Here is a 17,500-nt window from a genome sequence, read left to right as displayed (position 1 = left end):
GAAAGTCAATGAAGTTTCGTAAAAGAAGGTGATCATGTACATACTTTCTTGCTGTTGTGATTATAACACCTCGTTGTAAACAATGTTCCTTGTTTTCCCTTGTGGAGCATATGCAAATAGGTCTTTTTTGCTGCCCACCCTTGAGCAGCCAACATACAGTTGTCCATGTGAGAAGCAGGGCTCTTCCACGAGAAGACCAGCTACAGACAGTGCTCATCTGTTATGTTCAGGTTAAAATTTCATCAACATCAAAAATTTATGAATTTTCATGGGAGTTATGGCCGTTATGCATAGAATATAATTTCCAAATTGCAGACAAAATTTACAATCGATAAATGTCTTAGAACAACCAGTCTCTCATCTGGGAAGGCTTTGAAATCAATGTTACCAACTGGGGACTATGTGTGTCGCAGTGATAATAAAAAGACTCAAAGGAGGTCTGCAACGAAATAATTTTACTCAACACTTTGCAAGTGAATCAGTGGAGGCAAAGATGCATCTCATTTACTTGACAATTTATGCACCACATTGCTGAAATCACAATGTAAGTATATCTGAAAGGGTAGTCTTACATTGTTGTACCGTTGAATTACAAATAATGATCATCTGTTATGTTCGGGTTAAAATTTCATCAACATCAAAAATATATGAATTTTCATGGGAGTTATGGCCGTTATGCATAGAATATAATTTCCAAATTTTATAAAGATCCATTCAGTACTTTTGACGTAGTTTTGGATAAGAAAACAAATGACTAATGTGTGTGTTTGTGTGCATGTGTATGTGTGTGATGGGTGTATATATGTATAGATATCTGTATGCATGTATATATATGTATATATGTGTACATATTACATGTACATCTATATATATAAATCTACACATATGTATACATATACTTGTATGCATATAGATCTATATCTATGTATATATCTATACATCTCTCTCTCTCTGAAAGTATCTGTCATTACAGTATCGAAATGTGATTGTTTCAGTTAGTGGAATAGTTTCATTTTTAAAGTGAAAGTATTTGACATGAGTGTTTTTGTTTCACTTTTGACACGTAATACTTAAATAGTGGAGGAGATATTATGTTGCCGTGGGCTCGAACTCTGCAAGAAGTTAAAAAATTTTTTTGACTAAAACACAACTGGAACCCTAAGTAAAGCATCTGTAAAATTTGAATGAAATTGGTTGCGTAGTTCTTGAGTTTTAGGGATTCACACACACACATAGACAGACAGACAGACACACACACATTCATTAATTTCTGGTAATTTAATGAATCAATGTGCATGGAAAGAAGAGTGTACCACTTTTTAAGACAGACTCAATTAGTGCAATGTCATTGCCAAGGAGTAACAATGAAATCTGTTTTGTCACCAATAAGGCAGTATATTCTTTTAACAAGTTTAAATCAATGGACTGTGGCCATGCTGCAGCACCATTTTCAGGCATGGGTTTTTGGTTGACTATATTGACCCCAGTACTTATCTATTTACCTCAGAGGAAGTTGACAGATTGAGTGAATTCTATGGAATAAGAGGCAACTAGAAAGGACTTAATGCCACAAGGTATTGTTTTTGAAGCAATGCATTTTTTAAACAATGTTCTCTCCCTCTCTCTCTCTCTCACACACACACACACACACACAGAAGTGCACACATGTGTTCAACAAATTTTCAAACAGTTTACATCTATCACCACAAAGCACTGGCTAAGGCTAAGGTAGTAGGCACTTGCCTAAGGCGTCACACAAGTGGGATTGAACTCAGAACTATAATTGAAAAGTGAACTTCTAAAACCTTAAACAGCAAGAAAAGTTAGCATGAAAGTGTATGCCAAAAGAAAACCAAAAAATCCAAAATATCTTTTTTTCCTTAAAGGTAATTTTTATACTTATTTTCACCTAACCCTTTCGTTACTATATTTCTGACCAAAGTACACCCCTCATGAGTTTCAATTAAATTCTAAAATAATCATGAATTTAGACTAGTCTCATTAAACACCTGTAACTTTTTTATTTATCAACATATTAATGTGATATTTGGAACATATTTAAAGAAAGGGTTCTTAATCAATTCTATTGCATAATTTTTGTCTCTGGGGTACTGCTAGTGTCTCTCACATGTAAATATTGGTTCAGCTTCACGAATCGTACTCGTTCATAATACTGGAAGTATATTCATCGCCAAAAGGTTCCTGATTGCTCCAGTAATTTGTTATTCTGGGTAACTGTCTAATACCCATAATAATATTTATGGCAAAAAATGCCCGTATTTCATCTACAGTTGCAGGAAACCACAAGCTATCTTTTTTTTCCAGTTTGTTTACATTCTGTGTAACGGTTTGTTTCCGCAGTAAACATTTCAAACAAGCATGAAAAAGAAGTCTAAAGGTTTCGCTTCTTGAGAAAGACTATGGGTAGACCCTGTTTCCTCAGAAAAATTGTTAATAAAAATATTTTTAAAATCTATTTCTGGTGTAAAATCATCCTCGCTGTCACCGTCGCTGCTTTCAGAATCACTGCTTTCAGTTTCAGATACAGAAATATACGATTCATTATCATTCACCACGTGCTTTTGTAGCTCATTCATTCTTTTCTTCTATATCTCCATATCTTCTGTTGAAAAACCTTCAAATTCAGAATCACTGCTTGATAGCATGAAACTCCTCTCCATCGTCAAAGTTGAAAAAAATTAACGCCGCAAAAAATGTGAAAAAAAAAATCTTCCAAAATTCACTGAGTTCAAATATCACGCCAAACAATGTCGGAGACAATAACTCAACTGTTTGCAAAGTGAAATCAGGTGTTTTAAGGAATGTACTAACGAGATTTGGGTTCAAATATACATTTAAATAACAATGGGTATGCTCGGCCGGCTAAGTCTTATGAACCAAAAAATTTTTCGGCCGGCTAAGTAACGAAAGGGTTAAACAATTATGAAAACAACATTTTTATCTCTCTTAGATTGCAAAAATAAAGACAAAAGAGCAACAAAATCATTTGAGCTTCTTGCATCGTTGTAGTGAAACAAATGTACAAATAGAGAAAAACCAGTGCACTTTTTCTATGCATCAAGAGCATCATCATCATCAGCCTTATTTGATGATGGAAGGAAGTCAGAACAAAAAAAAAAAAAAAAAAAAAAAAAATTTATCACTGTATAAATCTTCCATTTGTTACTTGATTTCTCTCATCACGAAGGGCTGCTTACACTGTGACAGATTTGGTGAAGCAGATGCTTGGGCATCCATTAATAATGGCTGTATCCATGTAAAACATTTGAAACATCACTTGATGATGTTCACTGTTCTCTAATGAAACATCAATTGATGATGTCTGCTGTTTAAGGATTAAGCACGCAAACAACCTCCACAATGGATGTTGTTAATTGAAATGATTAAAGAACATAAAAAAGACAAGCATCTTACTTACCTCTCGTGATTTATATTTATCAAGTAAAGTATTTTGGTTTTTTAGAATTTCTCCTCGAACAAGCTCCTTTTCTTGTTCAAATTTTGACTCCGACTGAAACAAAAATGAAATAATGATTTCTAAAGCAGACACACAACTTCAAGAGACAACAAACAAGATTGTGAGATGGTCATGCAATCCTCAACAGTATAAACATTGTAAATGAAGAGAAAGAGTAACAAATGGTGGGAATACCTTGTTGCTGGCTCATTATTGTTACTCAACAGAGTTTAATTAATTTCTATGACCATGAAAACATGCAGTCAATGATAACATGTGTATTTACTAAATACATATAATTGTAAGTTTAATTTACATCTCTATTCTACAAAAAGGAATGGAACCTATTAAAATATATTGGTTACCAAGTTAGAAGTATTGGGTTGGGGTGGATAAAAGAAGAAAAGAATCAACCAATATGTGGGTCCCAGGTTCATTAGCCAGATGAAATCTGCACCTTAAGGATCAGTAGAGATTATCAATACAGATTATGTAAAAATTACTATCAATACAGATAGAGATTACCATCAATACAGGTAGAGATTATCATCAATAGAGTCAAGATTGAAGAGAAAGACCTGTTATAGTGATGAAAAGGTTTTCTTTGTACCATAGTCCAACAAGTTCCCATTCCAAATATGAGAACTGTAACTAATATGGACTAACATCAGAGACTTTCCATGGGGTAGAAGAGTTAGGTTTTATCCCTTCTTTTACGTAATGTTTTGGTGGAAAAAGTCGAATATTTTGAAATTTATTTTGTCTTAAGAAGATTAGTTTTATGTAAAAAAGATTGAGTAAAAACAAGCAAAAAGCACTCTTGGCTTAAGCTTATAAATGTATGGTCCCTAAGAAATGTGATGAGAGTGAGAATGGTCTGGTACATAAAGCTCAAATTTTTCCTTCATCAAATCACTTCAATGGAATCAGAATTCAATATATAATCATAGAAACATTGCTGACTGTTGACTTATATTTTTTAATATTACACATGAGGTTCTAACTAAAGAAAAAAACATTCAAAAATACACACCTCTAATTTTTCAAATTCTAAATTGTCAAAATATATTCGCTGATTATCAAGAACTTCATGCTCTTTCTGATAACGTTCCAAAAGATTGTCTTCATCTTCTACAATACATGCCTCTAATAACTGTTCTGTTTCATAATGCTTTTTCTCTAATTCTCGTAATTTCTTTTTTTCTACTTCTATCAGTTCAAGATCCTGCAAAAGAAGAAAAACACCAACAATGTATTTGAATTAATTCTAAATTTAAATATTACATTAACAGATACAAGAAGCTGTAATAGAATACACCAATAGAGAGCTGTAATATTGGTTTCATATTCTGGCACAAGACCAGCAATTTCAGGAGAGCGGGTAAACTGATTACATTGATCCCAGTGTCCAACTGGTACTTATTTTATTGACCTTGAAAAGATGAAAGGCAAAGTTGACCTTGGCAGATCTTGAACTCAAATCATAAAGACAACCAAAATGCTGCTAAGCATTTTGCCCAGCATGATAACTTTTCTGTCAAATTGCTGCAGCTTAACATATACTGGAAGATTATATTTTAGTCTTTGATACTGTATTTTTAAAATCCTTTTGTCACCATATTTCTTTAGAATAATACACTACTTGTATTTTACTTAATTTTAGAAATAAAGCAAAATTTAATAAGATAATCTTCTCATTATTAAGCTGGTTGGTGTTTAAAACATTAACATGGAATTTTGATGAAAAGTTTTCAATTTACATCACTTTAAAATAGGAAATTTGTCTCACAGAACCAAGGTCAGTCTGAAGTTGACTGGTATTGAAAGGGTTAAAACTGTCTACATTAGAATTTTAAGAACAATTCTTATTCTTTTTTCAAAATAAGTATCTCTAATTTGCTTTAGAATTCTAATAAGCTGACTAGACAAAATTAAGCTAGTTTAATTACTATTTTGTTCTTCACTTTATGAAATGAAATTTGGAATATAATCCAAAGATTTACAAAAGGAAATAAAAATGTATACAATTTTGTAAGTGAATAATATATAAACTATCATTTTTTTTTAGATCTAACAAAATCAAATTAATTTTGATTTCGCTTAATTAATATTCTTTTCTACTCTAGGCACAAGGCCCGAAATTTTGGGGGAGGGGGCCAGTCGATTAGATCGACTCCAGTGCACAACTGGTACTTAATTTATTGATCCCAAGAGGATGAAAGGCAAAGTCGACCTTGGCAGAATTTGAACTCAGAATGTAAAGACAAACGAAATACCGCTAACGTTTCTGCCAGCTCACCGCCTTTTGCTGAATTAATATTAAATCTGAAACTGATACAATCAAGGCTGACGAAATTTGAAAAATTTAACAGAACAAAAGAAAAAAATAAAGGGTGATGGATAAACATTAAAATAGTGATAAATACATGATTTCATTGAAGTTTATTTCAAGTCTTTTGTTTTACCAAAAGCTATCTATCTCTCTCTCTATACACACACACATACATATACATATGTCTTTCTCATATGTTCATATATATATAGAGACACACACACATGCATATATATATAGGCACACACACATGCATATATATATATATATATATATATATATATATATATATATATATATATAATTTACTGTGAAGGTGCATGGCTGCGTGGTTAGAGCATCGAGCTTACGATCGTGAGGTTGTGAGTTCAAATCCTGGACTGGGCTGCGTGTTGTGTTTTTGAGCAAGACACTTTATTTCATGTTGCTGCAGTTCATTCAGCTGCAGAAATGAGTTGCTACGTCACAGGAGCCAAGCTGTATCGGCCCCTTTGCCTCTCCCTTGGATAACACTGGTGGTGTGGAGAGGGGAGGCCAGTATGCATGGACGACTGCTGGTCTTCTATAAACAACCTTGCCCGGAATTGTGCCTGGAAGGGTAACTTTCTAGGTGCAATCCCATGGTCAATCATGACCGAAGGGGGTCTCTCAGCATATAATTTACACAAACATTTTAACTAACCTAAACTTTGCTTATGCCTGAACCCTGCTTGGCATTAATATTCAGGTAATTTCCATGACTTTGGTGGTCTACTGGTGCAAATCAGTCAATGTTGTTGACTATTTTAGTTAAAGCCATGCTTTGATAAGGTCTGTCTAGAGTTGCTTCTCTGAAGTATTTCCCATTGATAATGGCTAAAGAGCTAGAAACATTGATGCTTGGGAATCCCGATAGGGGACACCACTGGACATATATGATGTTTTACACCTTTTTACCACAAGAGAGAATTTTCTTCATAGTAACTGCAGTGAATTTGCCTTTTAGTAGTTGAAATATGTCACAGGCATATTTTAACTAACCTAAACTTTGCTTATACATATATATTCTTTTATTTGTTTCACTCAGTTGACTGTGGCCATGCTGGAGCAGCAGCTTGAAGGGTTTTAGTTGAGCAAATCGACCCCTGGACTTATTTTTGAAGTCTGGCACTTATTTTATCACTCTATTTTGACGAACTGATAAGTTACGGGGATGTAAACACACCAACACTGGTTGCCAAGCAGTGATGGGAGGACAAACAGACAAGGCTTCTTGCTCAAGGTACCACAATGGGACTAAACCCAGAATCATGTGGTTAGGAAGCAAGCTTTTTACTATACAGCCATGCCTGCACTTGTATATATATGATATTTTAAAAAAATTTGGATTGAATCGTTCATAATAGATAACATTTAACAAATACACCCCAACTTATCAATTTTACAAATGATATAGCCTTAGAGTTGTTTGTTTTGTTTTTGCATGTCTTTTTTTATTGTTTGTTGGTTTATATTTGTTATTTATTTAGAACATTCATGTCCAAAGGCATAAAAACACATTTCATTTATTCACACTCAAATTTTATCATTAAAATCCCACCTGCCACATTTTCTTTTGTTCTGTAAAATTGTTTTCTGGCTTTTATATAAAAAGAAACCAATTTAATTTTTAAACTTATTAGCAAAACCAAAGAATTATACAAGTTTGATATTATATATATATAATTGAAGAAATTGGAGTCAGAAAGAAGGAGTACGGTTGGACATTTATTTATTATTCGCTACAATTGTTTCAATGCAATGTAGTTCTCCAAGAATACAGGTACTTGATTACGCAACTGTTCGTTTGCATAATGAGATCTAGTTGTGTTTCCTCCAGTGATATGTGAGTGTTGTCTCCATTAGTTTAAAATCTTCTACTGTACTCTACCATGTTTCTAACGGTATATATATATATATATATATATATATATATATATATATATATATATATATATATGGAGAAGAGAGAGAGAGAGAGAGAGAGAGAGAGAGAGAGAGAGAGAGAGAGAGAGAGAGAGAGAGAGACCAACACTTTTTATTCTTTTCAAGAGATAACTTCTTTTTATTAAAGACATTCTTGAGAAATGAAACTGGAATGTACAACAGACATTTTATATCATGTGGTGAAAAATAATGTTGCCAATGGTTATAGCACTCCAATAAATCAATTACTGGTTTACTGTATTTCTGTTGGTAATAGTGACAAAAGAGTGTCCCTAACTCAATGCTGAACAAATATCACAAAGCATTCTAATGGGAGAGTAGAGGTTTTCCTTTTTTTTTTTTGATGATGTTTACATCATAATTATACATTGGCAAAATACACACATACATGCTATGAGCTTGCACATAGTTTCCAGCCACCAATTTTCACTCATATGATATTGGTCAACACAAGACACTTCCTAAGATGTCGTGCAATGGGAACAAACATGGAACCATGTGGTTGCAAAGTGAATTCTTTACCGCACATGCCATGCCAGTAAACATCAAATTAGGAAGGAAATATTAGAAATCAGGTAACAGAGAAGATTTCTTGATAATAATGGCAATTGTGAAGTTATCAGACTGTTAGCAACATTATCAAAGACATAGGAAAACAAAAAAAATCATTTAGATCTACAAGTGAAAAATGCTTCATTATGAGTGTATAAGCAAAGTCTTAATGCAGTGATAACTATAATGACAATAAACAAACAAAAAGTAAAGAAAGTGAAAGTGGAGTGAAGTATAGAGATGAGGTATAGATATAATTAGAAATTAAGAAGGAATGGATACAATTAGAAAGTAAGTGAATTGCAAAGATTTCAATTGGAAGCAAAAGAATAATAATAATAATGATGATAATAATAATAATGTAATATATTGAGAAAACCATTTCAATGAGGTGAGGTGGCTGGGAAGGAAATAAAAGCTTGTAATTCTAGTAAAAATAAATAAATAAATGACTATTGATTATGATCAGGAGAGATATTTAATTATTTCCTTTTGATCAACAGGGATAGAGGTAGAAGTGAGGGACGGTGCAGAGGAAAATGTCTTTACCCAACATGAATAATTTATCAAAAGCACTTGAAAATATTTCAAGGAAAATCATTTATTTACTGATATATCATTCATTATTTTCAGATATTTCTTTCCAAATCATAATTGTCATTTTAAAAAAAATTTCCTCTATGAAAGTTATGTCAAATTGGTCCCATGAGGAAGTTTTAATTCATTCCAGCTGCACCCTAGTAACTTCACCTGCACTGCTTTTTATAATGAGGATCTGTATAGCTCCTCTACAATAAGGAAACCTATTCCTTCCTGTACCATTTTCTCATACTGTAACCTTCATCTTGTAGCATAAAGCCACTCTCCTCTCATAGCTCCACTTAGTTAAAAGAGATCTTAGTCTTGCAGGCTGCATGATGACCTCAATGGTGTTGGTGCATTTGAAAAAAAAGCATCCATTTATATGCTGTAAAGTGTTGGTTTTATGAAGAGCATTCAGCTGCAGAAACTTTGCCAAAACAGACAACAGAGCATTATGTAGCGTTTGGTCCCATTGGATTCTGTCAAACAATCCTGCCCATGTCAGCCGAGAAGATGGGCATTAAATGATGTTGATGATGACTAAACTAGTAGAAAGGCAATTCAAAACATTGATTTTTGTTATTGGAGTAATAATAGTACCAATAACCTTTGGAGATGGTTATCTTGAGTCAAATGGAGTGGAGGAAGGGGAAGAAATTAATGTGTAACATGTTTAATGAGGAATCAGGTGAGACACAAAGGGAGGATGAAAGGAATATGTTGACTGGAATGGAAAGAATATGCAAAGTAGTTCAGAAAAATGTCATTGTAGAAGTGGTAGAAAAAGTAGAATGAAGAGAAAATGTGTCTACACCAATAATTATAACAATGCTGAATGAATCTTTGTCTTTCAGTAGATGGCTTATTTTTGGATGTGGTCTAGAAGGCTTATGTAAGTACCACAAGCAGCAGCAACACCAACCCAGATATGCAAACAACATAGATCATTGAGATCCATATATATATATATATATATATATATATATGAGGAGGGAAGTATGGTCAAATGGTTAAGAAGTTTACTTCCCAATAACAAGGTCACATGTCCTATCCAGCTTTATGACATACTTGATAAATGTCATTTAATAGAGCCTTAAATCGACTCAGACCTAGAGTGAAATTGTATAAGGAGAAACTGTATAGAAACCCAGTGGGAGAAAATCCATGGCTGTGTTTAACAGGTACATCCTCATTACATTCTGTGTTGCATTGATTCTGTTTGAGAATAAATTTAAGGGTATATGTGTCTGTGAAATACTCTGCCACTTGTGTGTTAATTCAGGAGCAGGTAATTCAATTGGTTGAACAGCTGAATCCACATTGCCAATAGACAGAGATCCTTTCCACACACAAATATATATACACAGGTGCAAGCATGGCTGTGTGGTAAGAAGCTTACTTCCGAACCATATGATTCCAGGTTCAGTTCCATTGCATGACACCTTGGGTAAGTGTGTACTATAGACACAAGCAGACCAAAGCCTTGAATGGATTTGGTAGATGGAAACTGAAAGAATCCTGTAGTATATATGTGTGTGTGTGTGTGTGTGTGTGTCTAGTGTATATATATATATATATATATATATATATATGCCGGTGCCCCTGGACTGGCTCATGTGCGGGTGACACATGAAATTTTTTCGAGCAGGGTCGTTGCCGGTGCCCCTGGACTGACTCTTGTGCGGGTGACACATGAAATGTTTGAGCGGGTTCGTTGCCAGTGCCCCTGGACTGGCTCATGTGCGGGTGACACATGAGGTTTTTCGAGCGGGATCGTTGCCAGTGCCCCAGGATTGGCTCATGTGCGGGCGACACATGAAATCTTCCGAGCGGGATCGTTGCCGGTGCTCCTGGGCTGGCTCTTGTGCGGGTGACACATGAGGTTTTTCGAGCGAGATCGTTGCCAGAGTGCCCCTGGACTGGCTCTTGTGCTGGTGACACATGAAATTTCTTCGAGCGAGATCGTTGCCGGTGCCGCTGAACTGGCTCTTGTGTGGGGTTCTGGGATTTTTCGAGCGGGATTGTTGCTGGTGCCCCTGGGCTGGCTATTGTGCGGGTGACACATGAGGTTTCTCGAGCGAGATGAGCGTGACCTTTGCCAGTACCGCCTGACTGGCCTTCGTGCGGGTGACACGTAAAAGCACCCACTACACTCTCTGAGTGGTTGGCTTTAGGAAGGGCACCCAGCTGTAGAAACACTGCCAAATCAGATTGGAGCATGGTGTAGCCATCTGGTTTCACCAGTCCTCAATCAAATCGTCCAACTCATGCTAGCATGGAAAGCGGACGTTAAACGACGACGACAATACGTACAGACATATATATATATATATATATATATATATATATATATACCGCCTGACTGGCCTTTGTAGGGTTTTCGAGCGAGATCGTTGCCAGTGCCGCTGGACTGGCTCTTGTGCGGGTGGCACATAAAAGACACCATTTCGAGCGTGGCCGTTTTCGTGCGGGTGACACGTAAAAGCACCCACTACACTCTCTGAGTGGTTGGAGTTAGGAAGGGCATCCAGCTGTAGAAACTCTGCCAAATTAGATTGGAGCCTGGTGTTGCCATCCGGTTTCACCAGTTCTCAGTCAAATCGTCCAACCCATGCTAGCATGGAAGGTGGATGTTAAACGATGATGATGATATATATGCATGAAGTAGTGAAATCAGTATAAATGGTTGTTACTATTCATTTATGTTCATGAATTCACGAAAGATATATATAGTAAGACTTTTATCTGCTTCAAGGAGCACCTATAATCACCAGAAATCAACTTCATCCAAAAACTTTGTAGACATTGAAGTTTGATACAATCAACAGATCAGGAAATAAGAATTATGCATTCTTAATTGATTGACACAGGTAAATCAATCAACCTCTATTGAGTGTATAACACACATACACAGTGTGTAGAATATTGCTATAGAAGTGATCAGCCAGGTGGAGGTGTGGTGACAGCCATTGATATATAAGATCTGTTTTCTAATCCGGTCTGTCTTTTTGAAGGTTGAAGTAACTGTTCTTTTGGTACATGGTAGCCTTGAATTTAGCACATTGTCTGAGTTTAGTGTGCCTACTGATGCAGCAGTGTGTGAAAAGAGAAAGATACACACATATTTCTATACTGTAAATGTAGAGTGGTTCTGTAATGAAGGAATACAGAGAGTAAAGTCAAATGAAGACTTGGCTGGTAAATGTTGGTTTCATAGAGAGATAAGGAAGTTGGAAGTAACAAGTAAAACTGCAGATATGGGAAAATTTGAAGGAAAAACAACAGACAGCAGTCTTCTGGAATATATTACATCTTATTTGCAGATTGGATAAGAGAACAAGATTTCAGCATAAAGAAAGATAAGCATGCTGGGAAAATGAGAGAGAAAAGGAGAGATAAAAAAAAATCTCCCTCACGCTTTCTCTCTCTGTACATGTGTTCATATAGAGAGTGTGAGTTAGCACTCTGATAGAGATTACAAATAGAGTTGGTAAGCAAACGGGAAGATGATGTATACAAGAAATAAATAAATTTTTTTCTGCCATAACAATAGGCCACCATGAGGTAAGATAAAATATGTAATAGATGGCAAGTAGCTCATTGTGGTGACTCAATGGTGGACACTAATTCTCAAGATAAACAGCCTGGCAGGGAAAGAGAAAAATATTCACACACCTATCCATTTATTATATTTTAATCTTTTAAAAAAAATTTGATGCAAAGAGCTAAAGGAAAACAAGGTAAAGGAGAGGATTATTCTTGACAAAAGAAATTGGGCAATTCTTCATAAAAAATAATTACTATTTACTTTTCAAAGAAAACTAGGTAAACAACTAGAGAGAGGATATTTCTATAATCCAGAGTTAGAATTTCATCCTTGGAATTTTAATTAGATACAAACAAAAAGGAAGGAACAATAAATTATACATCTTCATTCTCTGATACAATGTGTGTCTTGAATGTATTCTGATGATTCTATCATAGTGACAATTCCGTTTATGTGCAAAAACTTTGTTGAACTACTCCAGTTTAGGATAACCAAGGTATATAAATGTGTGCTTGTGTAAAAACACACATGCACATGTATGATGTAAACTTTTATTTTGTGCCAAATACTGCCACTGGCATACCAATTATATTCCACAATTAGTAACAATTTGTTTGATCTTATAATACACACAGGCAATTATATGTGTGTGTGTGTGTATATATATATGTGTGTGTGTGTGTGTGTGTATGTATATATATATATATATATATATATATATATACACATATATTAAACCAGATATGTTGCTTTTTTCTCTTCATTTTCGTTTTCCTTTCTCCACCTGTTTTCTTTCCTCGTTTTTTTTTTCTGTAAAAGAGCATAGGCTCAAAATGTCAATGACTTCCATTTTTCCTGAGTGTCAAATTAATACACCCTGTTTGTTGTTCCCTCACCTGTCTCAATCTTTTGATATTTGTACAACTTTGAACCCTATAATACTTGCACTTATGGGGTAACTAGACTTCAAATAACCCAAAATAAAAGTTATTTTGATAAAATAAGTTTTGCTTTTCAAAAATTTCCCTCCAGCTAATTTCCCTGCTATAGCAAATTAGCTGTTGTTTTGATGTTTTCAATATGTGAAGGCAGTTGTGAAATTGAAGGAGTTATGCTTGGTTTGGTAGACTGCAGTTGATGGGGGAAAGGAAGGAGAAACTCAGTTTAAAGAGGCAACATTTAAGACCTGAGAAGTGACAGTATAAATATTAGAGAGACAAGACAGAGCTGATACACCCAATTAGCTCTGATTTCAATGACATTTCAGCATTGTATAAAGAGAACTCTATATGGGACTGGGATAAAAGTTGTAGCAGTATAAGTGAGGGTTTTAGAAATTATGAAGTCGAAGTATTAAAGTTCAAATTTAAAAGAGAACATTGAACTACAGTCATGCTTGTGTCTACTTATACTAGATTCTAAAACATCAGAAATACATTTAAAAGCATTTTTTTTTACACACTTACAGTTTCCACACACACACACAAACCAGCTATAGATCATGGAAACACATATACAAACAATAGATGCACATATACATTTATAAATACTATAATATATATATATATATATATACATATGCTCTAGACATACATACACAAACAGATTATGATACACATATAGATACCATATGCACATATAAATGGAGACTACAGATACACATATAGATATTATGGATACATATAGACTTAAGATACATATATAGGCTATAGGTATACATATACAGCCTTGGCGCTCCTATTTTGATAATGTTTACCACTCTTCAACCATAACTGTTTGATAGAGAAAGCATCAGCAAATCAAGGGATGACAAACCAATGTGGCAAACCTCTACAGGATTTCTTAATCTGCTAGAAATAGTAGCCAAATCCCTGTTAAATCCCAACCATACCATCATAAAAATATAATGGATCCAGCTGGGACACCTTTGGTTAAATCTACTTAATCAGAGGTGACCTGGGGCTAAGCAGGAAATAGGATATTGGTGTATCAATATTACCATCTTTGTTTTATTGGCCAATCACTGTTGCCTGATCTCCTTCCATTTTCTGTAATGAATTAAAACCTCTTCTTGCATGATTTTTCTCAAAACTATACTTCTAGAAATAGTAAACTGAAAAAACCTTCTGAATAAGCAATCAACTTCAAGTCTAGAATTTGTTTCAAGAATAAAGTTATAAACCTTTAAGTTTACATATTCACTTGGCCTGTAGCACCAAGACTTCAGTGTCAATCTACCAAATATAACAGCTGAAGATAACTGAAGAATCACCAAGACTCTTCTCCATAATTAATTGCTGTCTTTAGTCACAGTGCAGGGCTTCCATAGAGCATCTATGTGATAGTTTCCACCACCAGAAATAGCAGCCAATTTATAGATATAATAGATAGGATGGCCATGGCTGGAACATCTTTGATTATAGGTCTGCTGAACAAGGTTGCCCTACATCTAAACAGTCACAACTTCTCCATACAACTCCCTTTCTCTCTCTCTCACCAATGAAGTGCTAAGTCCAAATTATTTATTAGTCACTGAGCTGCCTGTTATCAAAGAATACACCAACCAAAACAAATAGATGTTGAGTACTGTAACCTTTCGTAGAGAAATTAAACTAGAAATGTTAAACAAACTGAAGTTTAACAAATATTTCTTTTAAAAGATAAAAATAAAAGTTAGAAAGGGTGTGGGCACATGCAAAACCATGTGGTTGAGAGGTCAATCTCTGTGATCCAACTGAATTCCACTTCACTCAGTACCTTCGATAATAACCTCAAGTGAAGCCAAGCCTTGTGAGTGAAAATGGTTACAAGTCTTTGAGTAGGTCACACATTGTACCTGTTTATGGGGTGGACTGGGTAGATTATACCTGTTAATAGGTGGAAGTCTCAATCCATTGTCTGGTTCAACACTATCTGGAACTTTAGGTGTCTTAAGCTAACTACTCTCGTCCCACCAGGACCAACCCATATAATAAAAACAAAAGTAGATAATTAAGTGTGGAGTAAGTTGTTCCATCCTATTAATGAGTGAAAGGACACAACACACACATACAATGGCAGAAATCTGATAGATCCGAATATGAGAAAGTCTGTAAACACCATGCACAATGTAGTTATCATAGCCACAGTGATTTATTCTTAGAAGGAGACATAGAAGCGACAGAGAAGTGGTGGTAGTAGTAGTAGTAGTAGTAGTAGTAGTAGCAGCAGCAGCAATAAAACTAGTAGTAAGTAGTAGTAATGATAACAATAATTGAAACCTTTTTTTGTGTGTATGGAGCAGACATGAAGTTGATATGTAATGTTACAAATTAAAAGTGAACAAGACCAGGCATATACCTACCCGAAATTTTCGCTGTAAAAGAAACAGAATAAACAATACTAAAGGATCTATTCAAATACATATACATACACATATGTACACACACACACACATTAAAATGAATTAGAATTAAATTACACATCTCCAGTATCACACAATATATTACTTATAACCTGTACTTCCAGAAGCAAGTGTTCAATGAATGAAGATTATGTTAACAAACATAAATATTACTGTCATCTTTGTTGTTGACTGGTTAAACTCAGTTCTAGATCAATCAGAAATCTGCAGATTCAACATTCCATATAGGAAGACCTAACTATTGGCCTAAATAGTATTCTACTCAAGCACAGCATATTGCTGAAGATCTTGGTCACTTGTCATTCAGCAATATGCCATGCTTGAATAGAAGACTCATCAAGCCAAGTGAAATTGTAGTCATGGCAACTGGCACCCATGCTGGTGGCACATAAAAGCACCCATTACACTTTCAGAGTGCTTGGTGTTAGGAAGAGCATCTAGCTGTAGAAACCATGCCAAATCAGACTTGAGTCTGGTGCAGCTCCTCAGCTTGTCAGCTCTGGTCAAACCCATGCCAGCATGGACAAGATGTTAAATGACGATGATGATGATGTGGAAATATTTCATAGGCTGAACTTCACATACATGGTGCTCCCAAGACTATTTCATACACTTTATCTACTGAGTTAGTGGAAGTTTTATAAATAGTGAGCCCTTAGGACAAGATATAATGCTAATTTTCCTCTTATGAAACAAGGGCAGTTGATTAGATATCACTGGTATTTAACAGAGGGCCCTAGATGAATGAAAAATCAAAATCAATCTCATCAACTGTGATAGAAATTTATAACTATGAAACATGTTTAATTAAGAGTAGCTACATAAATAGAGAACTATGAACGCACACATGCACACACAAACACACACATACCTGTAGGGAAACAAAAGCAATTATCACTGTCTTAATTTCTGCTTCTTAAAAAATCAAACATGACAAGAGAATGTGTTTTGATCTAAACCAATGAGATGCATTTAAAAAAGAGAATAATGAAAAAGAAATATCAATATATACACATAAAAAAAGACTTATGGTTTTATTTTTTTAATACATTTAAGCCTTAAGTTTAGAAAGACTTCATTAAAAGAAAATTCCATATTGAAGATCAATTTCCTTTACAATTTCTTTTGTCCTTGATGTAGATTTCCCATTCATCTCTCTTGTATTTACAAAACAATAACTGCTCCATCTCAAAGAACAAAACCCATACAGCTACATGTATAACCTTGGTTTTTCTAAATATCCCAACTCATTGCTACCTTTGCCTAAATCTTGTTGATAAATACACTACTCTGCATTTTTTACCCTCAAAAGTTAATCCTCATAGAGAGACACAGAAATTGACACCTTACACAATCCTTCCATCTAAAACTACCTCCCTTCTGGAGATTACCCAGCTCACTGATGACTCCCTAACAACCACCATCATCAACCTTTGAAGCCCTTGCTCACTAATCACTCTCTAAGTAACAACTACTATCAACCAAAATGAAATCCCAACAGCATATACATTTGTACTTTAAGAATATGTAGTTATCATTCCCATTGTCTAACACAATAGAGAATACATGAATAGGTAAGGATGGAAAGGGAAAAAAGATGTAGATTTATATGAAGAGAAGTAAAATATCAATACATTTTTC

General features: G+C 34.8%; 1 protein-coding gene across 29 annotated transcripts in view; it reads right to left on the bottom strand.

Annotated features, from left to right (window-relative positions):
- LOC106869304 (pleckstrin homology-like domain family B member 2) overlaps positions 1–17,500 on the bottom strand; it is a 458,421-nt gene that overhangs the window by 97,077 nt on the left and 343,844 nt on the right. For 15 of the 29 annotated variants that reach the window (XM_089352371.1, XM_089352379.1, XM_089352376.1 and 12 more), the window contains 2 exons: positions 4,512–4,703; positions 3,440–3,532 (listed from right to left, as the gene is read on the bottom strand). In XM_089352371.1, coding sequence (XP_089208497.1) covers positions 3,440–3,532; positions 4,512–4,703 — 285 coding nt within the window. Of the gene's footprint in view, positions 1–3,439; positions 3,533–4,511; positions 4,704–15,799; positions 15,812–17,500 lie in introns of all 29 variants that reach the window. The other 14 variants (XM_089352366.1, XM_089352365.1, XM_089352378.1 and 11 more) reach the window with 1 other exon arrangement.

This window comes from Octopus bimaculoides, chromosome 5, assembly GCF_046866305.1.
Source record: "Octopus bimaculoides isolate indiv1 chromosome 5, ASM4686630v1, whole genome shotgun sequence".
Classification (NCBI taxonomy): domain Eukaryota; kingdom Metazoa; phylum Mollusca; class Cephalopoda; order Octopoda; family Octopodidae; genus Octopus; species Octopus bimaculoides.
This window is presented reverse-complemented; position numbering and strand designations above follow the sequence as displayed.